This window comes from Musca vetustissima, unplaced genomic scaffold (genome assembly GCF_032173495.1).
Source record: "Musca vetustissima isolate MV318-11 ecotype Yass unplaced genomic scaffold, APGP_CSIRO_Mvet_v1 utg63189, whole genome shotgun sequence".
In the NCBI taxonomy this organism is placed as follows: Eukaryota; Metazoa; Arthropoda; class Insecta; order Diptera; family Muscidae; genus Musca; species Musca vetustissima.
The window spans coordinates 116460-140187 of record NW_026879638.1 but is presented as its reverse complement, the minus strand read 5'-3'; the positions used below and the strand labels follow the sequence as shown (position 1 = coordinate 140187).

General features: G+C 35.1%; 2 protein-coding genes across 2 annotated transcripts; one reads left to right on the top strand and one right to left on the bottom strand.

Annotated features, from left to right (window-relative positions):
* Positions 1-5949: 5949 nt before the first annotated feature.
* LOC133324672 (uncharacterized) lies at positions 5950-15814 on the bottom strand. Its single transcript, XM_061533516.1, has 7 exons — positions 15441-15814; positions 10700-10824; positions 10480-10611; positions 9724-10247; positions 9557-9646; positions 9315-9484; positions 5950-6793 (listed from the first exon to the last, which is right to left on the bottom strand). The coding sequence occupies exons 1-7, from the start codon at positions 15812-15814 to the stop codon at positions 5950-5952; spliced, it is 2259 nt and encodes a 752-aa protein (XP_061389500.1).
* A 2444-nt stretch (positions 15815-18258) lies between these two features.
* On the top strand, positions 18259-22286 carry LOC133324664 (DDB1- and CUL4-associated factor 12 homolog). Its single transcript, XM_061533508.1, has 6 exons — positions 18259-18525; positions 18614-18766; positions 18839-19240; positions 20167-20382; positions 20474-20662; positions 22137-22286. The coding sequence occupies exons 1-6, from the start codon at positions 18259-18261 to the stop codon at positions 22284-22286; spliced, it is 1377 nt and encodes a 458-aa protein (XP_061389492.1).
* The last annotated feature ends 1442 nt before the right edge of the window (positions 22287-23728 follow it).

The following is a 23728-nucleotide window of genomic DNA, read 5'->3' as shown; positions in this document are numbered from 1 at the left end:
ATTAAACAAAATTCTAGTTTTTATATGTTCACGTTCGTGAAATGGCTATGTTTGGAACACCCTGTGTTTTTAATGTCAAACCATCACAATTTGATTTTTCCAAATTCCCGAAAATAAAAATAAAAGTGTTTTTATTTATTTGAAAGTTTGTACCTGATTGCCGTCGTTGTTCCCGCTGTGCTCCACCGGTGATTTTTTGGTTGTTATTGGGATTTTGCCCAAAAAAGTTTTGAGACAAAACATTATATATGCAGAAGGATGTAAATTTTGTTGTCTACATGATGCAATGTGCATTTCTTTCCCCTTTGTTCTAATTAGCGTACAAAACAAGAGACAAAAGTGGGGAATCCCAAACAAATATTCTCAAATTTTTTAAATGTGACATTTGAGGTGAGAAAATATAAAAATGTTTTATATATTTTCAGAAAAAATGGAAAACATGAATTATAAGTAAAGAGATAGGGGTTGATATTATAGTCAGGTGAAAGAGTATTATTTTTTCTATTTAGATCCATATGTGATTCACGCAAATAAGTTACAATTTTGGTGTAAAACAAGAAACAAAAAGTTTGAAATAAAAACTCTGATGACATGAAGTAAGAATAGTGTTGTATGAACGGGTTAATTCATGTACGTAATTCTGAGAGCGAACTACGTTGTTCGAATGCCCGTCAGAACATGGCATAAATCGACTCGATTTGTAAATCGAGATATCAAATTCTAACTGTTTAGACTAGTATTAATATGAAGTGAAGTGTATTTGTCAGCTGTTATTTATTTACGTATACATTTGTCTACAAATTTGTAAAAATTATTATAAAATGTTGATCGTTTACCCAAAAGCCCAGTAAAAGAGAGTGAATTGAGAGAGCAAATTTGACAGTTGTGTTAAAACGAATTTACATATGTATAACAACTAATCATGATTAAAGGCTGAATCAGGGTTTATTTTCTTAATCAGGCTAAATTTACCATGATTTACCACACAAATTTAAATCATCGTGCAGCAGGATTTATTTTAAATCATGATCGAAATCATGATACTACTGAGATGCAACACGGGATTGGTACGAAAAAACACAACTCTCTCACAATGTACCAAAATTTGCAACTGTTTTTACATGCCGTTTGTTTTTAAATTTAACGGCTGACAAATACAAAAATGACAGATCAAAGGAAAATAAAAATTAATTATAGAATTTTTGTGTTTTTAGGTGTTTTTTTTTTACTTTCCAAACGATCACAGTATTGCAAAAACATTTCCATTGTGGTAATTCTTCTATTCTTTTTCAAATTGCAAACAAATATTTTTGGCGCAAATTTATAATTTTGTATGTATACTAACAAACATCAGCTGATCGGCATTTAGATCATGATTAAGGGTATGTGTAAACAATTAGGGTGTATTTCTGGATTTCGTTAATCGAGTCGATTTAAAATCGTATATGTAAATGTACTTTTAATCAGGCTAAATTTACCATGATTTATCATACAAATTTAAATCATCGTGCGGCAGGGTTTATTTTAAATCATGGTCGAAAACATGATACTATTGAAATGCAACGCGGTTCTTGTACCAAAAAAATACAACACTCACACAATATACCAACATTTGCAACTGTACATGTTGTTTGTTTATAAATTTAACGATTGCCAAATACAAAAATGAAAGATCAACGGAAAATAAAAATTATATATAGATTTTTTGTGATTTTAGGTGCTTTTTTATTTTCCAAACGATCACAGCATGGCAAAAACATTTCCATTATTGTAATTTTTCTTTTCATTTTCATGATTAAAGGTATGTGTAAACAATTAGGGCATATTTCTGAATGTGGTTAAACGAGTCGATTTAAAATCGCATATGTAAATGTACTTTTATTGGGTATTTGCAAAATCTTACAAATAAAAATTTACTCTGTAAAAATTATCTTGTACCGTCAGCTGATATTTAAACAGCTGTTTTGTTATGTTTTGTAAACAAAATTGTTCTCATGCAAATTGATGTCTTTCCATTTTGTTTGTTATCCATTTTTCAAAAACAAATAAAAAATTGTTTGCGCAAAGTTGTTTGTTGTTTAATCAGCTGTGTCGATACAATCTTTTTACTGGATGTTTTTCGTTTACTTTTTGCAATTTTCTCTCTTGATGTTTTTACTCAAAAACAAATGTATACATTTTCTGAAACAATTCCGATCGGATGGTTCGTTACATTAGGTACGATCGTAAGTCCATACTTTCCCAGTAACATATACTAAGTAAGAATTTGCAGAGAGTAAAATAAGAATTTTTGGTTTCAAGAGAGAAAATTGCAAAAAAAAAGTAAATGAACGACATCCCGTAAAAAGGTTGTATAGCCACAGGTGATTAAAACAAGAAACAATTTGGCTCATACAAAAAAGCAGCAAGATTTTTTGGTAGAAAAGGGGAAAACAAGCGGAAAATTGATGTGTATTACGAATACTAGCGTTTTCTTTACCCATTTGAATGTTCAATGATACAAAATAAATATAAAAATTCACAAAACAATAAATTTGCTTGAGAACAATATTGTTGTTTGTTAACAAAACAGCTGATTAAATATCAGCTGACGGTGGAAGAAAATTCTTACTGAGTAAATTTTTCCTGGTAAGAATTTGCAAATACTCAGTAACACAACTGTCAAATCTGCTCTCTCAATTCACTCTCTTTTACTGGACTTTTGGGTAAACGAAAATCATTTTGCAATGTCATATTTTTTATTATAATTATTCTAATATATTGTTTTGAGTAGTTTAAGTATTTATATATGCAGATTTTAAATTATTTTTATGCTTTATTATTTATGTTTATGGTAGGTGTAAGAGGAGCTTAAATAATTGTTGTATTGTGTAACTATCAATGGTCATTTAGGCTTTGTTGCAAAAAAGCGAAATAAATTAAATTTAAATTATTGAGTAAACGAACGAACCTCTTATCGAACTTTATCTATACTAATAAAAGAGTAAAGTGATTGACTGACTGACTGATTTAACGATTCATCAACGCCCAGACGAAACGGCTGAAGCTAGAGAGATAAGGCTGGGTTTTTGGAAATTCGTACTAGAACGGTACGAAAAGTACTAAAACGTACTAAATGTGATGCCATTTGTATTTGGCGAACCGGTGGAGCTAGAACTGTGAAATTTGGTTTGGTGGTCGATGATGGAGTGTAGGATAGATGTACCAAAGGGTTTTTGGAAATTCGAACTACAACTATCCGAAAAGTACGTAAATGTACTAAATTTGGTACAATTCTGTAGCATGTGAACGGATAGAGCTAAAAACTTTGAATTTGAAATGCGAATTAGGGTCGATATAAGGAGATGGTTTTGAAAACGTGTACTCATGTGTACGAAATGTACTATATGGTACTATATTTGGTACAAATTTGATTTGGAGGTACAAATGGAGCTAGAATCCTGAAAATTGAAAGTAACATTACCGTCGGAGTATAGGATTGTGATATGTACGTAGTTTTGGAAATTTGTTACTTATGTGTACGAAAAGTACTAAATCGTACTATAAGCTGAAACAATGAAATTTGGAGTTAGGATCATTTTAGGGGTGTAGGATTAGGGTCAGGACTCAGTTTAAGACATTATTACTTATGGGTACTAAATTTGGTGCAATTTGAATTTTAGGTGAACCAATTGAGCTAGAATCATAAAATTTGGAGACAGGGTCATTGTTGAGGTGTAAGATTGAGATATGTAGGGAGTTCTAAAAATTTGTACTAATGTGTACTAAATTTGGTACAATTTAATTTGTGGGTGAACCGATGGAATTGGAATCCTGAAACTTGGATTTAGGATCACTGTGGGGGTGTTGGTTTGAGTTAAGTATGAAAGTTTTGGAAATTCGTACCACTGTGTACTAAATTTGGTACAATTTGAATTGTGGGTGAACCGTTAGAGTTGGAATCCTGAAATTTAGATTTTGGAGCACTGTGGGGGTGTTGGTTTGGGTTAAGTTGGAAGTTTTTGAAATTCGTACTAAATGGTACTAAATTTGGTACAATTTGAATTTTAGGTGAACCAATTGAGCTAGAATCATGAAATTTGGAGTCAGGATCATAGTTGAGGTTTAAGATTGAGATATGTAGGGAGCTTTAGCATCACTGTGGGGGTGTAGGACCGGGGTATGTAGGAAGTGTTGAAATTTTTTATTACTTTGTACTAAATTTTGTACAGTTTGAATTGTGGGCGAACCGATAGAATTAGTATCTTGAAACTTGGATTTAGGATCATTGTGGGGGTGAAGGATTGGGGTATGTAGGAAGGTTTAAAAATTCGTACAAATGTGTACTAAATTTCGTACAATTTAAATTTTTGGTGCACCAATACAGCTGGAATTCTGAAATTTGGAGTTAGGGTTACAGTTTCAAAATAGTACCAAATGTGGATTTGAGTAAACCGATAGAGCTAGAATCTTGAAATTTGAAGTTAGGATCACTGTCGGGGTGTAGTATTGGGCTATGTAGAAAGTTTTGGACATTCGTAATAATGTTTACTAAATGTTACCAAATGGTGGTTAGGATCACTGTTGGGGGGTTCGAATGGGGTATGTAGGAAGTTTTGGAAATGTCTACTAATGTGTACTAAATGGCACTATATTTGGCAGTTTGGATTAAAAGTTAACCGATAGAGCTGAAATCTTGAAATTGAGTAATAAGATTTTCATTGGATTGCATGATGTAGGTAGTAATGCAAATTTGTACCTATGTGTATTAAATGGCACTAAATTTGAAACAAATTGAATTTAGGTGAACCGATAGAATCCTGAAATTTGAAATTAAGATTGGGGTATGTGGGAAGTGTTGGAAATTCGTATGTTAATGTACGAAGTTATGACAATTTATATATTTATGTTTACTAACTGGTACTTAATATGGATTTGTGTGAAGCTATATTTGAAATTTGGAAATTTAACTAAATGACACCAAATTTTGTATAGTGCTTGATTTATTTTGCGGTCACGAAGTAGCGGGTATATGCTAGTTATCGAATAAAAACTCATTCAGTATCGACTGTCATAATTTGCCAATTGGTTATCTCAAACCAAAAGATACAGTCAAACAGTTTTTTTGGACCCGGATTTTTTTTTTTTTTTTTTTTTTTGCAAAAGTGGAACAAGTATAGTCCTTCAACAATCTCGCCCTAAATGATAGAAATTTTGATCAAAAGGTATGGACGTGGGTCCTAAGGTCAATACCATTATTTCTTTGAATATCAAAATAACACTTTTGTCTATAGGTGTATTTATTTTATAATACTTAAGAGCATTTCATGTTTTAAAAGCGTCCGATTTTTGTCATTACCTTACTGGGGGTTCCTTTTAAGTAAATAATTTCAATTTATTATTAATCTTCGATATTCTTTATTAGTAGCATAAATACATTAATAAAACAAAACATTGTATTATTCTATATACGATATGATTGCTATTTTCTACATTTTGTGTGTAAATTGTGTGCGTAAATAAAGCGCCCTACACACACACTATACTATACGTTTTCTTGAACCGCTTTCTTAAAAACCATTCTTAAAGAAACAAAAATTTACAAATGTAATTTGTGGTGTATGGGGTCGTAAGGCACCAAGTTATGACATGGATATATATTTTTGTTTTTAAGTTACAACTCACATATATAATATCTTATACAAATACATCTATACTTTCTCTGATATTTGCACTAAATCTATATCTGATATAATTGCTATTTCTACCATTTGTGTATAAAATTTGTGCATAAAAAAGTGGCCCGTACACCCGACTATCCATTGTTGTTTTCAAAACTTTATTTTTAAAGAAACAAACTTTTACTATTTCAAAGGCTGTCCTGCATTCCTTCTGGTGTATGGGGTCATAAGGCACCAAGTTAAGTCATGGTTATTTCATTACATTTAGTTAGATTCGATTGGTGTTTTTTTACAACTCACATATATTATACCAACCATTGCAATTACTGCACCGAGTTCTAGCACCAACATTATTGGAATTTAATGACAAATAATATTCTTTCAGGTATTTTAATATTTCCTGGCGTTTTGTCAAAATTTGTTCGTAGGTAAAATGCTGTAATCTGGTTAGTATATGCTTAAGAATACGATATAAAACCGACTCTGTAGATATGGAAAACTGTAAGACATAAACAATTTGATCCAATATATTTTCCATGAAATATTGTGTTAGGTCCAGGACAAAAAGGATTACTTTCTCCGGAAGTTTTGAAGCCATGGTTTCGATGACATCTTGAAATTTTTCACCATCGGCAATTTTTGTTAGAAACTTTTCACCAAATCGAATAAGCTCAATAATAGCGCCGCTTGGTAACATCACACCTAAACCTTCAAGTATTTCCACTGTTCTACGAGAAGAACCACCATTGTCATTTAGAGTATCTTCCAAATTGAGTGCGGTATTTTGACCGGAACCGGAATTAAGGAAAAGCCGTGCAGCAGTTGCTTGGTTCGTCGCAACGTTATTATCCAAATGTCCTGCTGGTATTGGTTGTGATACTTGTTCCAATATATTAACATTTTGTCTTAGAAATGCTGTTTCAACTGGCATTTCATTATTTAACACAACCCCTTCACCGGATTTCCCAAATGCCGGACGTACTTTCGCTTCGTTTAGTCGCTTATTCACTTTGAATAGATCATTCAGGTATTGACGATCTGGTATTTTATTAATATTTCGTATTATATCAATTTTTCCTTGGGTATCACCGCGAATACGTATTGTTTCTTTGGACATTTTATCAAAAATACGCCTAGAAGGAGAAAATTATTGTGTTTTTTAATTATTATTTCAAATTGGCCGGCTTTATGTAGTTTGGCATAGTTTGCATATATATATATATATATATATGTATATATATATATATATATTTCCACAGTATGTACTTGATTAACCCGATGTTGCGTTAGCTCGATAACTATAGACCGATTAGCCTTTCTTCTTTTCTACTAAAAACTTTAGAAAGGTTACTAGACTCAGAAATTAGAAATACCATTGACCGTAGTAAACTTAGTAAATCCCAGCATGCCTACATCAAAGGCAGATCAGTGGTTACAGCCCTGTATGAGGTGGTTGGATGCATCGAGAAGAATATGAAGTCCTCTGGCTACACGTTGGCAGCATTCCTCGATATCGAAGGAGCTTTCAACAATGTGAATCCATTCTGCTCTCGTAGGCATAGGTATCCCCTCACTCCTTACGGAAAGGATTGATAGAATGCTGGAAAGCAGAATTATCAACTCATCCTTAGGAGAGAGTTCCGTGAGGAAATCTGTCAACAGAGGCACACCTCAGGGAGGAGTACTTTCCCCATTTTGTGGATTCTGGTGATAAATGAGATACTTATGATATTCAATCATCTCAGGATAAAGGTTGTAGCCTATGCTGATGATGTAGTCTTGCTGGTTGGGGGTAAGTTTATAATGACAATATCAGACATCCTGGAGGGTGCCCTTTCAACCCTATCTAACTGGGCTTGCACCAAAGGTCTTGGTGTAAACCCCAATAAAACCGAACTGGTGCTCTTCACTAGGAAGCACAAAATTCCTAGTTTCCGTCTGCCATCACTTGGTGGAGTGACTTTAACCCTTTCTGATGAAGCTAAATATCTTGGCACTATCCTAGACCGCAAGTTACTGTGGATTGCTGGCACTCTATTCATGCAAGAACTCCATAGGTTGGGGATTGAGACCCGGAATTATACACTGGCTGTATACGACGATTGTCTTACTCATACTTACATATGGTTGCCTTGTCTGGTGGCAGGGGGTGAACAAAAAGAAGCTGCTGACAAAACTGAGCTTATTACAGCGATCGGCTTCAATTCTGATCACCGGAGCATTAAGAAGTACACCACAGGCAGCCTTGAATGCAATCTTGAATCTCCAACCATTGGATATTCTGATCAAATTCCAGGCGGCCAGGTGTGCCCTGATACTCCGGGAAACAGATGCCTTGAAATCGCTGAACTATGGTCATGCCAGCATCCTAAACATAACGCCAGGTTATGACCTTTTTAGGGGGATAGTCATATCAGTGATTATATTCCTCCCCATAGGGATCAAAGTTGAATTTCCTAGTAGGGAATCCTGGACTAGTGGCTCCCTACCTCTGCCAGGTCTGTCAATCTTCACAGACGGGTCCAAGATGGTGGAAGGCACTGGCGCAGGCGTCTACTGTAGGGAATTAGGTATACAGAACTCATATAAACTCAACAATGACTATAGCGTTTTTCAAGCAGAGATTCTCGCAATCACGAAAGCGGCCGAGATAGTAAAAGCACTTAAAGTGAGTATTTGGTTCATTATAAATATGTAAATAATAAATTTTGAATTTATTATTAATATTGAATTATTCTTAGGCATATATTGAACTTGTAATATAATATTGGCCGTGAAGGCTTCCTTATTACTGAATAAATAAATAAATAAAATAAATAAATAAATGCCGACATTACGGGACCGGTGACTATTTATGTAGATAGTCAGGCGGCCGTGAAAGCGGTGAAGTCGCATACTATAAACAGTTCATGATTGTAAGACCGCTCTAAATGATATACGATAAATAGTTGGGCTATGCTGGGTTCCAGGACATAACGACACTGAAGGGCACGACGAGCTTGCTCGAGGTGGGTCACAGTCGACCAGTCTTCTGATTGAGAGATCTGTGAAACCCCTCATTAGCTATTTCATTGGCAGAATCCGTGCGTTCCATTGCGAGGTGATGGCTAAGGGAACCTGCTTGCAGAATCTCTAAATCTATCTGGCCAGAATTCTCTCGTAAAAGAACGTCTTCGCTTCCGGACCACAGCAAGAGGGAGATCAAAATCGTTGTGGGGATTATTGCTGGTCACTGCAAAGTTAGATCTCTCACTTCTAAGTGGGACTCCAGTGGAGAGGATTACTGTCGTCTATGTGAGGACGAAGAAGAACTGGAAACAAGTGAGCACATCCTCTGCAAATGTCCATCGCTGATCAGCAGAAGACATAAACAGTTTGGATGTTATGAAATTGATAATCTAGTCTTCTTCTCCAAAATAGACCCTAACCAAATTCTAGGCTTTGTCAAAAAATTTACTTGGCTAAAATAATCTCTCTTCCGCCCCTTTTTCTCACTATTTTTCTCTCTACTCTTCCACTATCTTTTTTCTTTTCTTTATAGGTATACTTATACATAAAGGATGATCACAATGGACATAGATTCCGAGTGGACGGTTGTTACAACAACCGTACATCCCTAACCTAGCTCGATGGCTAACTTTGTTTATTACTCACCTCTGACGATTACTTAAAGCTTCACGGTAACTTTTAATTGAATTTGTGCGTGCCTCATTCGCAATTTGTGATGCCAACTGGAAGTTATAGACTGAATGTGTAAACAACACCAAGGAAGCCGACAATTGCAGTACATCCAATGTCGAAATTGTATCATCATCTTTGTATTTCTGTTAAGAATTAATACATACATGTAAGTATAAATATGTACAACTTTTTATATGCAATCAAAATCATCTTACAAATATTATATCCAAAACACCATTGGCGATGCCAGTTCCCGAAACAAGTATGGTTGATATATTAATGCCGTTAACAATGACTTCAATTCCCTACAAAATATATGGGGACAACATTCGATTGAAATAGAAAAATAATGTCAAAAATTAAATAATAATCTACAACTTACCGCCGTGGCTTTTCCTGCAGCAGCCATATGATTTAAAAATCGTGTAGCACCAGCCGCTGCCATACCAAGAAGACCACCAGCAATACCCAAATAACTGGCCCTTGCTTGACTATCTGTAATGCTTATGGATTGCTCGTGTTTGCGACGATCATTCAAATTCAATGCTGATGTTACTGTTGAAAAGGCACCGACACCCAAACCGACTATTCCGGCTGCGGCCATTACCGGAGCGGCAACGGGTAAAGTAAGTGCTGCAGCTATTGGCACACAGGCAGCACCCACACCCAATACAGCGGTACTAGTTTGTGCTGCACTCATAACTTTTGCTCCCGGTCTAGCGTTCGGTGTGGAATAAACATCCAAAATAACATTGCCATTTGTATAGAAATTATAAACACCACGGCGTGGCGATATCATTGTACCGGCCGGCAATACATTGTCATCCACAAACGACTGCCAATTTTGATAAACACGACCTGTTTCATCGACATACACCATACAACATGTACTGCTATTATTATTGTCTGAAATTATAAACAAAAATTAAGATGAAAATATTGCAGATCAAGGCCCGGTCGCAGATTGTTTTAAAAATTTTTACGAAAGTATGGACTTCCGCAATAAAGCTACATATATTTACACATATATGGTTGTAATCAGAAGCTAAATATGGTAAAAATTTCAAACCAATCCGCGACGGAACCCTAAATTTGAACAGTGAATAGCCACCTCCCCACTAATAATGTTTTTGCTTACCAACACATTTTCTACAACGAAAAACCGGATGACAAGAATATTTTGTAGAATTTGGTGCAGCAGCGAAATCTTCCTCATCTGTTACCATGACATAAAAAATATAGGTCACGGAATTTCCATTTGTATATTTTCCTAAAAATTATATTTTATTCGATTTTCGTTTATTTAAATAATTGTACATATATATATATATATATATATATATATCTGTAATACATACTTTGAGCCCATAGACTTTCAAAGATGCTTTCACGCATTTTATCGATGCTATTTTGGCCGGTTTCTTGATCTGGTATTAGTTGTTTGATTTTGGATTTCATAATTGTGCTATCCTTCTTGCTCAATCTGTAAAATTGATAATAGATATAATAATTAATAAAATGAAATTTACACAAATGTTTGAAATATAAAATACAAAATGTAAAAAACGTTAAGTTCGGGCGCTTCAGACTTTTTGTACGCTATACCATGAGTCGATCATTTAGTTGACCTCCTCGGTGAACGTAAAACGTAAAATCAGACGAAAATATGTATGGGAGATATATCTATATCTAAATAGATTTTCACGAAACTTAACACGCATCCATCTAGAATCAATTCAATACGCTACTCCCAATTTCGTGCAAATCGAATTAAATTATAGGGGCTTTGGTGCACCATTAACATAAAATTTGACAAAAATATACAGTATTTTTCGGTTAATTGAACCTACGGTTAATTGGTTTCCACGCTTAATTGAACCTCATGATGGGTCAAAAATATTTCATTTCATAGTAAGCGGGTTCGGATAATTGGTTCCTCGGTTAATTGAACAAAAATTTGTGCAAATTTTGATGTGCAATTAACCGAAAAATACTGTATATGGAAGCTATATCTAAATCTGGGGGGTTACTCTGTATTGCGTTGCGAAAGCAAGTGCGATGCGAAAGCTAAATGCGTTAAAAGTACAATTTGGTACTCTGTAACGCTCGCGCAAACGCATTCGCAAACTAAATCGAAAATATGGCAACACTGTCGCCACAAAGTATACAACAACGAAGAATGACAAAAGGAAACGTCAAAAAATTTTAAATAAAAACATATTTTTTGTGTGGTACGAGTATTTTTTGAAACAAAAATATGAACGAATTAAAAACAAAAAAAGAATTTTATGAGATCGATCAAATATAATCTCCCTAAGTGACCACGGGTATTAAAATAGAAGTACGAATTATGTGACAAACGTTTTCAAATATTTAATTTTTATAGATTTATACAAAATGTTCGTCTCAATAAAGATTCGTTTATGTATTTATTAAACGCTCGTCTTTCCAAATAGATCCACAACAATTCCAACTCCAATAAAAGAGGCCGCTGCTTTGAAATTGCTTGGACAAGGTGGTTATCAACACCAATCTGTAAATATGCACACATAGTTTCACATATTATATTATTATTATTTATTTATTCATTTCAAAGCCAAGCCAAAAAGCCTTATATGGCCAGTATACTACAAAATAAACTTAGACCAAATTAAAAATATAAATTTTAAACACTAGTATTTCTTTTCATGTTACATTTGTTCAAGCTCCATAAATATTCATTAAAAGTAATAGAAAAAAATCATTTGAATAAGAACTACTCTGAATGGATTTACAAAAACATTAAAGTAAAATATTAAGTAATTACAGAAATTTATCTTCAGTATTCAACTACTCAAAAACTTATATAAAAATATAATACATTACTTTTTCCAACCATCGACATCTTTTACAGGAGGTCAATTTGAACTGATGCCATCAGACAGTTTTTCCACAAATTGTTGGCGCGTTGTTTCGAATTTGAACTCTGCAACTGTCCCTTTGCTAAATCACTGTGTTGCCCCATAAAATCTACTGAAGTTAGGAACTGACGTTGCTGAGTCTGCCACTGTGACTTTTTTGCCTTTTACTTAAAATAATTTACAATTTATATATAAATAAAACCTTTAATTGAGCTTACTTATATGTTTCGCTTCCTTTGCGTTTGCTATTTTGTTAACGCAAGATATTTGCGCTTAACGAACGAGTTTGACATGCGTTTTCGTATTACAGAGTGCGGTGATGCCACATTTGCGTAAAGTAGATGCGAAAGGAGATACGAAAACGAATTAGAGAGTACCAATTACGCGATGCGTTACAATTTTTCTCACGCATCGCAATACAGAGTAACCCCCCTGAGCCGATTTTCCCAAAATTTAACACACATCATTCTAGACTTAATTCAGTACGTTATGCCGAATTTCGAAAAATATATAGGGGCGTTGGTGTATTATTTACATTAAATCGGCGAAAAGATATATGTGAGCTATACTAAATCTAAACCAATTTTCACGAAACTTTGCACACATCATTCTAGACACATCATTCTAGACTGTGCCTAACTTCGTGGAAGTCGAAAGAGATATAGGTGCTTTGGTGATCCATAACCCTAAAATCGAAAGAAAATATATATGGGAACTATATCTAAATCTGAACCGGTTTTCACGAAACTTAACCCACATCATTTTGGACTCAAATAAGTGAACTGTGTCAAATTTCGTGCACATCGAAAGATATATAAGGATTTTGGTGCACCATTTACGTAAAATCGGACGAAAATGTATATGGGAACTATATCTAAATCTGAACCGATTTTCAGGAAACTTAGCAAACATCATTGTAGGCTTAATTCAGTACGCTGTGCAAAATTTCGTGCAAATCGAAAGATATTTAGGGACTTTGGTGCACCATTTACCTTAAATCGGACGAAAATATATATTTGAGCTATATCTAAATCTGAACCGATTTTAAAGAAACTTAACACACATCATCCTATACTCAATTCAGTATGCTGTGCCAAATTTCGTGCAAATTGAAAGATATATAAGGACTTTGGTGCACCATTTACATAAAATCGGAAGAAAATATATTTGGGACACACATCATTCTAGACTCAATTAAGTGCACTGTGCCAAATTTCGTGCAAATTGAAAGATATATAGGGCCTTTGGTACTCTATTTACATTAAATCGGACGAAAATATATATGGGCAATATTGCCAATTTTTTACCATAGCTGAAGCGGAGGTTCGCCCCTTTATAACTTGGGAACTACTTAATTATATGAAAAAAGTGAATAATTTTGGGTTTATTGATTTGTCGTTGCAAACTTTTCATGATATTGACCTCCAAACTTTATTTGGGTGGAAGCTGTGTCTACTTTAATGCAAAAAAAAAATGTCTAAAAACAGGTTGAGGCGAACCAGTTTTTTATGTTCTCTATATAAGCCACTCATTTCACGGACTTCGTGTCAAAGTAAAAATTAAAATTTTAACACCACCTACCTTTAAATAATGCTGACATTTTAAAGCTCAATTTTGAGTGTTTATTTAATTTTACATCTAGCTTTGGTACGCAAACAGCAATTTCTAAAAATCGATTATACGATTATTGTAGTCGCGAATATGAGTAATTTGATATACATTTTTGGTCTGTTCCCGTACTGAAAGAATCTACTACTTCTTACTACGATAACGAATTTTCCTTTATGTTATCGAAGAAAATAGTAAAATCTAGTAGATTCTTGCAGTACGGGAACAGGCCATTTGTGTATGTAGTATGCACAGCTTCACAGCTCATCCAAAAGTGAAAATTTTGTGCGATCAAATTTCAAAAAAAAAAAACCCCTATTTTTAGATCTGTCAATTAAAAGATATGAGTACTCGCGGTCAGTAGGGTTTTTTACGTTTCGGATGAAATAAAATATTCTTCGTGAAAATCAATCTACTAGAACGGCGAGAACTGGTTTTTAAAATCACGAAATTTGGCAAAAATATGTTTTTGAAAATATCGCGGATTTATTTGCATTTTTTGTGGATCATATAATGACCTGATACGGATTTTGAAGTCGAACGAGAGATATACCCAATTTATCTCAAAAATAGTGTGAGCTGGGTCATCCATGGTTCTTAATGGACCGCATTGAAATAGGTAAAGATCGATGTATTTTTTAGGTTGCACACCGAAATCGTATGCGCGTTATGCCATTAACGCGCCATTGTATATTTCGTAATATAGTTTTATTTTAAGATTTATTCTTTATTATAGAACCCCAGGATTTGTTGGAAGGGTCTTGCTATAATACTTATACAGAAGAAGTGATAATGTTTATATATGCCAATTTTCCGGTGAAATTCGAGTAAAATAGAACAATAACCCCAACATTTTTTCTGAAATTTTTTGTATAAAATTAAAAAAATAAATATGATGACATTATTTCTTCGAACCAAAAACAAATAATTTTCCTCAATATCTTGTTTTGTTGTCGCTGTAATTTACAAACCGCTACACAGACTTGTGTATCGGTTTTATATTTTTAAGTTAATTTTTAGGTGGATGTATGTCATGAATATAATGAAAATTATGACGTAATCTCATATATTTTTATAATTTTTCTCATATTTCATATTCTTACTTTACGAAGGAAGATATATATCAACGTTTTTGGTCAATATAATAAACGGCGTAATTTTAAGATTTTTTTTCTTATGCCCAAAATTAAAACCTCGATAACTTTTGCACGCATTAACCAAAAATTTGATTGCAACGTTTACGGAGTCAGTGACCTGTACTTTGTTTACAATTTAACATCTACAGACGGACGGACATGCATAAATCGACTCAGAAAGTGATTCCATGCATATTCCCAAAAGGAACCATGTGTCTATTTCGTTTCCTTTTGCCTGTTACAAACATATGCATAATACCCTGTGTACCACAGTGTGGTGAAGGATATAAAAATGTTTCTAAAAATATCTGAGCGACTGAATGCACCACTAGCAAAAGGCGCACATTTGCTCGTACGTTGGTTCTGCAGTTCCGTACACTTTTTGAGCCACTACATGCAACGTCATCGTGAACACAGTAATTACGCATTTATTTAAATATTAATAGACTACTTACTGATCCCAAATGATGTCATTGCCATAGCCACAGTTTTCCGCCAATTCTTGTTGTATTTCACGTATCGTTTTTTTAGGTTTTGACACTTTAGCCAATGCTTCTTTTAACTGTTCCACCGATAGGGAATCAATTTTTACCATATCGACTAACACAACGGTATCCCCATCTACGACACTTAGAAGTTGAGCTTCACACAACGAACGATCAATGGGATATTTAATGTCTATTTGCTTTTCCATTAACATTTTCACCAATTGTTTTTCGGTCAAATTGCAAATCTTTATTTGCTGAACGTGGGGATATTCATCGCTGCCGATTATCTCCCGCAACTCATCTTGCAATTTCTTCTTTTCCTTGGACGTGCTACTAAACATTTTTTTTTATTTGCGACTGACCGTTGAGAATAGTTTGCGAAAACTGGCAATCACAGACGAAATCAGCATTGTTTTATAACCGCACACAAATACGGGAAATTAAGGGGGTTTTTGGAATTGAATTGGGGAATATCCCTCATTGGTCTTTGGATGTTTTTGTGCTGGGATATGTAAGTCGACTTTTGGTATTTAATGGTGCAAGTGAAAATCAGCTGCTTCGATAACTTTCGATAACATGTTGTTAATCGAAATTACAGGGTGACACACAAACTCTATTTATAGTTATCTGGCGTTCACAAACATATTTTTGAGGTGACAATAGCAAAGATACAAACCATATTAACCAATACATTTATATATTTGTCAGTAGTCTAGTGACCCTGTAGGGAAATGAACTAGTTTTAAACTAACTTTTTTATCGATTATATTTCTTTGGACCAACTGACTATTACTTACTGGATGTTGTATGTTTACTTTTCTCCGTATTATTCCAAAAGAGAATGGCACAACTTGTTCTCTGAAATATAACATACTGAGTACATGTTACTGGAAAAGTAAACAGACGCATGAACTCAATTGTCTCCGAATGTCCTGTACCCTGTTATCGCAGGGTTAGATTATCCTTCCTTAAAAAAATAACTCAATTATTGATCTGTTCGTGTACTGCAAGATTCTTCTAATTTTTAATACTTGCTTCGATATTATAAACGAAAAATCGTTATCGTGGTAAAAAATTGTAAAAAAATGTGTATTCTTGCAGTACGGAACAGACCAAATGTCTGTTTGAGAACCCGCAAGAGTTATGTTATTAGGGTCGTACCTAAATTCATGCGTATGTGTACGTTTTTATTCGCCTCTAAACTTAAATACATGTATTTAAATGAATTTTACACAAATACGCATTGCGTACAAAAATATAAAGTTGAAAATTTTCAACATTGAAAATGCGTATCTTGGAATTTTTGTTTTTTGAAAATAGAATTCTAATAATTGAAAAATTAGTTTTTGTATAAGTGTAGACATTTTTCGGATAATTAAGAAAATGTTGTCATCCATTTTCGCCGTTTTTATTTGACACACAAGCAAATAATATCCTTGCGTATTTGGGTAATACGGATGTTCAACAAACTTCAAAAGGTGAGAAGGTACGGGCCTGAATTTAGGTACGGGCCTTAAAATAAAATTTGTAGATTCATGCTAGTATACAGCATGTTCCACATATTTTACATGACGGTTCTTCAAAAGCAGGTTATAGTCATATGACCATGCCGCACGATGATTTAAATTTGTGTAATAAATCGTGGTGAATTCATCCTGATTAAGAAAATAAACCCTTCTCCAACCTTTCATCATGATTAAATTTTATATGTAAATCCTTTTTAACCCACTCACTTTATGAGGATTTAACTGTGTATTTTGAGTAAGTATAAAATGTCCTCTTCTATTATTCTATTAGTCGAAATTATTTTTGATTTTAAAATAGCATAAAAGGAGTTGTATTAAATAATTGTTATTGTTAATATAATATATTTTTAAAAATATCTATATGTGTGCTTTTATGTAAATACTATCTGTTCCCGTACTGAACAAGTGGCAACGTTTTTTTTAATTTCACATAGTTTATTACTCATTATACTATTTAATTAAATCCTTTTAGTTAAATCCAATACGTAAATTCCCTTTTTTATAGTGCATAGAACAATGTGTTATCATGTTGTAGTGAATAACAAAACGAAGTTGCATTCAATGAACTAGTTCTAGTTCATTCCGGAACTACAAACAGTTGATCAATCTGATCAGCTGTTGGCTGGTACTCGGTTTGTTTGTTTTGATTCTCATTCGCCACGGTTGGTCTTCGGCTAGTTTGCTTTCAACTGCATTCGCCAGGTTAGTCCTCGTCTCTTCCGCTTTGACCTCAGTTTACAGGGTTGTAATTAGAAAACTCTGAATGTGAGCTACCCTTGCTACTCTTGTTGCTTAAACCTCATTCGTAAACAATCCAACTCCTTTTTAGTCTCCATCCCACCTCATTCGTAACTTTCCGTCTTCTTTTTACTTCTTCTTTACCGGGCATTTTGTCTTATCCATCCCATTCGTAAAGGTGGAACGTTTTTCAATATTTCTTTTCTTGTGAAGGTGGCGAATGATTTTCTCCGCTGTCAAAAGTTATTTCATTTAATTCTGGGCAAACTTTTTTGTTTGTAAATTATTCCGAGTTTACCACAAAAATATATTTTAATATTAATCTTCTTTCAAAGATATTTTATCTTAAGCAAACGACAAAAACGTTTAGATAACGGCACAAGTAAGCCGCACACAAAAGAAATAGTTAATTACATTTTAAATGCTGTGTTTTGTTTTACCAAACCAAACTACTGTTGGTATTGTTGTTAGTCCCTTTTTAGTCGCCCATGGAATTGTTAGACAAGTTCCAGACAAGAAAAATGTTCAATGGCATGGTTGAAACCGTACGAAACAGTATCGTAGGAACGTATCCTTCATGTCACATTGCTTCGCGTCTGGATGAAAGGCGAGCTAAGGCAAGAGCACTAAGGGCAGAACGCAGGCGAAAGCCAGATAAACCCGATGATTTTGTGACATACGAAGATTCCGGTAGCGACGAGGAGACGCCGGAACAACAGGAAGAAGTTCTGCATACATCGTACAATGTCTATGATTTTATACGCAGCCGGGAAAATGGTTTGAGTGAAGTAATAATGTGTCCTAGAGTATCGTTTTTTAGTTTGGCGATTACAGGCGATTTTAATGAAGGACATGCATTTCTTCGTTTTTTTGCAGAGACGTAGCTTTAACTTCGAACAGACCAGTCGCTATGTTTTGACGCATGATATGTTGCGGGAAACGCAAATAAGTTTGGGTTATATCAACAAGGTGTTTTGCTCGAAATGGCTAAGCAATCGCCAGGTTATTTTTGGCACCAAATGCAATAAGGTAGGCGATTCGATTACAAACATACCTATTTATTTTTGTTGTTGTTTGGGTTTTTTGTGGTTTTGATTACAGCTCCTGGTTTACGATGTAAATATGCGACGTGTTGATGCAATTCCCACACTCTCTACCAATCGTCCCAATCATCCGGAAGTTCAAGGAGGTCTTCATGCAATTGAAATAAATCCAAGTCGTACATATTTAGCTACGGGGGCTAGAAATTCCGCCGACATTGCCATATATCGATTACCAACACTAGATCCTATATGTGTGGGTGAGAACGGACATAGAGATCTAATAATGGGCATGTGTTGGCTTGATGATCAGTTCATAGTGTCCGGATCGAAAGATTCACGTATGGCTTTGTGGCGTGTCAACGAAGAACATATGGAATTTCCCGATGGCGGTAAGGAATTTTGTCCCACAGTAGCCACAATTAATCCACTATGTGTTCGAGATTGTCGTACGGCACACAGAGTAAGTAAAAGAATAATTTATTTCATTTTTGTAAAACAAAAATTCCAGTATACAAATAATAAATTTTTGTACCTTTCACCACACTGTGGTACAGAGTATTAGAGCAAAAGTAAACGAGATTGACACATGGTTCCTTTGTGAATATGCATAGAATCACTTTCTGCGTCGATTTACGCATGGTGTTAAATTGTAAACAAAGTACAGGTCGCATTTATAACTGATTTGGAGGAAACTTGGCACAGTTCATTTATTTGGCCCAAGGACGAACCCTAATGAAATTGGGGGAAATCGGTTCAGATTTAGATATAGCTTCCATATATATTTTCGTCCGATTTGATGTAAATAGTGCACCAAAGTCCCTAAATATCTCTCGATTTTCACGAAATTTTGAATAGCGTAATGAATTAGGTCTGGAATGATGTGTGTTAAGTTTCCTGAAAATCGGACCAGATTTAGATATAGCTCTCACATATATTTTCGTCCGATTTTGTAAATGGTGCACCAAAGTTCCTATATATCATTCGATTTGCACGAAATTTTGCATAGCGCACTTAATTGAGCCTAGAATGGTGTGTGTTAAGTTTCGCGAAAATAGGTTCAGGTTTAGATATAGCTTCCATACAAATTTTCGTCCGATTTTGTGTAAATGGTGCATCGAAGTCAGTATATATATTTCGATTTGCAGAAATGATGTCCACAAAAATCGGTCCAATTTCATGTTCTTCGAAAAGGCGGAGTCTGTTAGGAAACAAATGTAGAATATCCCAAAGTGGTGAAGGGTATTACTGCTTTCCTTACTGTTTTTTTTTTAAATCCACTTGCCCGGATATGGGATTCTAATGTTTGGAAAATTGCGAGATGAATTAAATATAAAAACAAATTTCAGTTTAATTTTAACGTTTTTTTTTTTTTTTTTGTAATTTTAGATACGTTCTTTATGTTTTAATAAAGAATTTCGGGAAATTGCCGCCTTATCGCTAAATGGCTTCATACACGTATTTAATGCGGAGACATTTAAACAAAAACTATCACGTAAACTGCCAAATTGTCAAGATAATGTTAGCATAGCATACCATAGTGATGGCCTCTATGCCATTGGATGCCGTTCGTACACGATATTATTGGATACCAGAACGTTACAGGTAAATATTATGTTATTGACGAATTTCGATAGCATTCGTAAGGGAATGTAATACTCTGCTAATTTTTTCATTTTTTCTATTTATTTTGTAGACAATAAAAAAAATCACTTCCCGCTATAGTGGTTGTGGCATACGTTCGACCTCATTTGAAGGCAATCTACTAACAGTTGGCACTGGCCTGGGAATGTTATTATTCTATGATATACGTGCTGGAAAATATCTGGAGAGCAGTGTTAATGCTTCGCGTACTGTAACATTGAAATGCAGCAAAGGTATTGTGGTAAGTATTTGCATTTGGCATTCTTTTTCGTTAAAAGAAAATTTAAGATAACAAAAATTTAATATAATTAAAAAATTGAAACGAGGTTGTATATTGTAATTGAAGGGTGTATAACAGCTTTTGGGGAGCACCCCATATTTAAAGACATACAAATTAAGAAAAACCTAAACCTAACCCAATCGATTTCATAACTTCTGAACGCCGTACTTTCTTTAACTATGGAAAGAATTCTGAAATTTCACCAATCGTCGCTTCAGATAACTGTCCAATCCATATGATGCTCGGTTAGAAGAATGAAATTTCCGGGTCATCAGAATGAAATTCGGGTCGTATACCCGAATTGAGACCCAACTTCCCAGAAGAGGCAGTGGAATTAGAAAAAGAGCAGAAAGCAAATTAACTAACCCCAAATAACCCCAGAATCAGAGAACTGACAATGAAAGTAAACAGGTTAGTCGGCGAGCTCAAGCGAAAAAAGTAGCTAGAACATCTGAAGTGTTGTAACATCAGTAACGTTGTCTCTCTCGAACCCATTAAGGAAGGATGATGGGACGTCTGTCTCGCTTAACGGCATTGAAGTGACAGCTCCCAAGAGGTGTAGTTTGTAGAGCACCGCGAGAGAGACAGCGATTAGAGAAGAGTATTGCACCGTATAAGATCTCTTCAAGTGGAGGAGGAACTACCATAATTTACGTTGGAGGATATTGCAAATGCTATAAGAAGCCCAAATTCATCCAAGGCGCTCGAACCGGATGGAATATCTATGCTGATGTTGACGCAACTTGATTAGCCACGAGTAGAGTACCTAACCAATGTCCTCAATTTTTCGTTCGCCACCCTAATAGTTCCCGATGCCTAGAAAATGGGCAGTGTGCTACCGCTACGTAAGCCAGGCAAGTATACTAGTTAAGGTAAATCATACAGGCCGATGTCACTTTTGTGGCCCGCAGCTAAGGCTCTTGAGAAATTACTACTCCCAAAGAATTGGTAAATGCTACTCAGTTGCTGATGATCAAAGCGAAAGCAGCACAGAACACCAACAGCTTTGCTCGCCTTTTCCACACAACATAACGGAAGAACTCATCCAGAACAGGAAGTGTAGTAGGAAAGTTATGGTGGCGCTGGAAAACTGATTCCGACCACTAACAACCCTAAGATCCTGGGAGTAACGTTCGGCAGCCTTTTCAAGTCGTCTGCGGAAGCCACTACAATATCCTTGTCATACTCTTATGGGCAGAACTCCTCCATACAGGCACGTTAGAAGAGATCTCCAAAGATAGGTCCAAAGATATAAACGTGAACCTCTAGATCAAGAATATAAGGGTATCATATAGTCGACCCCGTCCGACTTTTGAACTGGTTTTCATTGTATAATTATTTGCTCTTTACTCCCTTTTGAGTTATCAAACAAAAATTATGTCTACAAATATCAAAACTAATTACAAATTTATTATTTTTGTTTGTTTCCTTCAAGTATCCGGAAGATGAAATGGACGGTTTCAATGTTAAGTATGTACCCGCAATATATACGCATTGTTATGATAGTACGGGAATGCGTCTATTTGCTGCCGGTGGTCCATTGCCAGCGACATTAGTTGGAAACTATGCCGGAGTTTGGCAATAAATAGATCTACTCTCTCAGCTAAGTTTCTTTTGTTAGGTATATCTCGTATAGCAAAGTGAGAATTTGAAACTGATTAAAATTTAAGTATAAACATAAAACAAATTAGACATTATATATAAATTGTGTGAATGGTTGCAAGTCTTAATATACAGTCGAACTTCCATAATTCGTGGCAACGCTGTCTTTTAAGGGCTAATTTGATTTGATTCGACTTAAAAAAAATTCGATTTATGGATGTTAGACTAATCTAAAGTATATAACCAAAATTATTAATCCAGGCAATAACAGAATTGTTATGTAGCATATCACATGGCTGGTCCCGTCCGACTTTAATTACTGGTTTTAATTTCTAGCGACTATTTCTCATATACTTTTAAAGTAATGAATCGGTGGCAATAAAAATTAAATAATTGTTGTACAACGGTTATTGAGACGAATTGAGGTTGAAAATCACATAATGGAGAAGGTTATATTAATTTCATCATTCCTCAGAATATTCATCGAAGACCGACCGACCTTCATAATGATGAATATATATTTTTGAGCGGTGTAAAATTCTATGTCTGTCTGTTGAAATCGCCATACAGCTCGGCATTGGGATTCTATGTCCAAAACGTCATCTGTTGGGGCCTCTCAATGGATGGAAGAAGAAATGTTTGTCAATCCAAAAATGTTGTAATCCAGGTTATTAGCGGAAAAATGATAATATAGATTCAAATTTTAAAATTATTCCTCTGACCTCATTTTCAAACTGAAAGGTCTTTCAGTTTGGCATTTCAGGATCACAGACCACTCATTAATTCTGCAGTTCAACTTGGTCGTTAAGGAAGAGGTCCTGCATAAATCTCCCAACCGACAACCAATGATTATCGTTGATAAACCCATCGGGGTCAGCTCAATCCGCCGGGCTGCTGGAGCTCCTATTTGAGCAGTTAGGCTTCAAAACGGCGGGCTTGGTTTTCGTCTCTCCTTTACCGCTCTTGACATGGGTCCCCATAGACGTAACCGAAGCCGTAGTAGTTTGCCTTGCATTGAGCGACTGCGTAGTTCTCTGTGCAGTATGTTGTTGCTCATCTGAGGACCTCATCCTTTTCACAGCCAGTGGTTGTGTTAGGTCCCCGGAATTGCAACTATCCCACTTTTTGCTTTGGGTTCGCTACTTTAGGTTTATCCAGCAGCAACTGTTTGTATCCTGGCCGCCTTTCTAGACACCTGAGGAGACCGCAGAAATGTGTCCGGCACTACCTTACCTTCTTTTGCAGGGAAAGATGGTATCGAGGACTTTTCAATATTCAGAGAACCCTTAGAGGGCTCTAATTGATTGGAAGTGATGTTAGAGTTTAGGTCCCCGCAATTAAAACTGTCGCACTTCTTACTTTGGGTTCGCTACTTTAGGTTTATCCAGCAGCAACTGGTTGGTTTCTCCTCCTAGCTTACCTTAT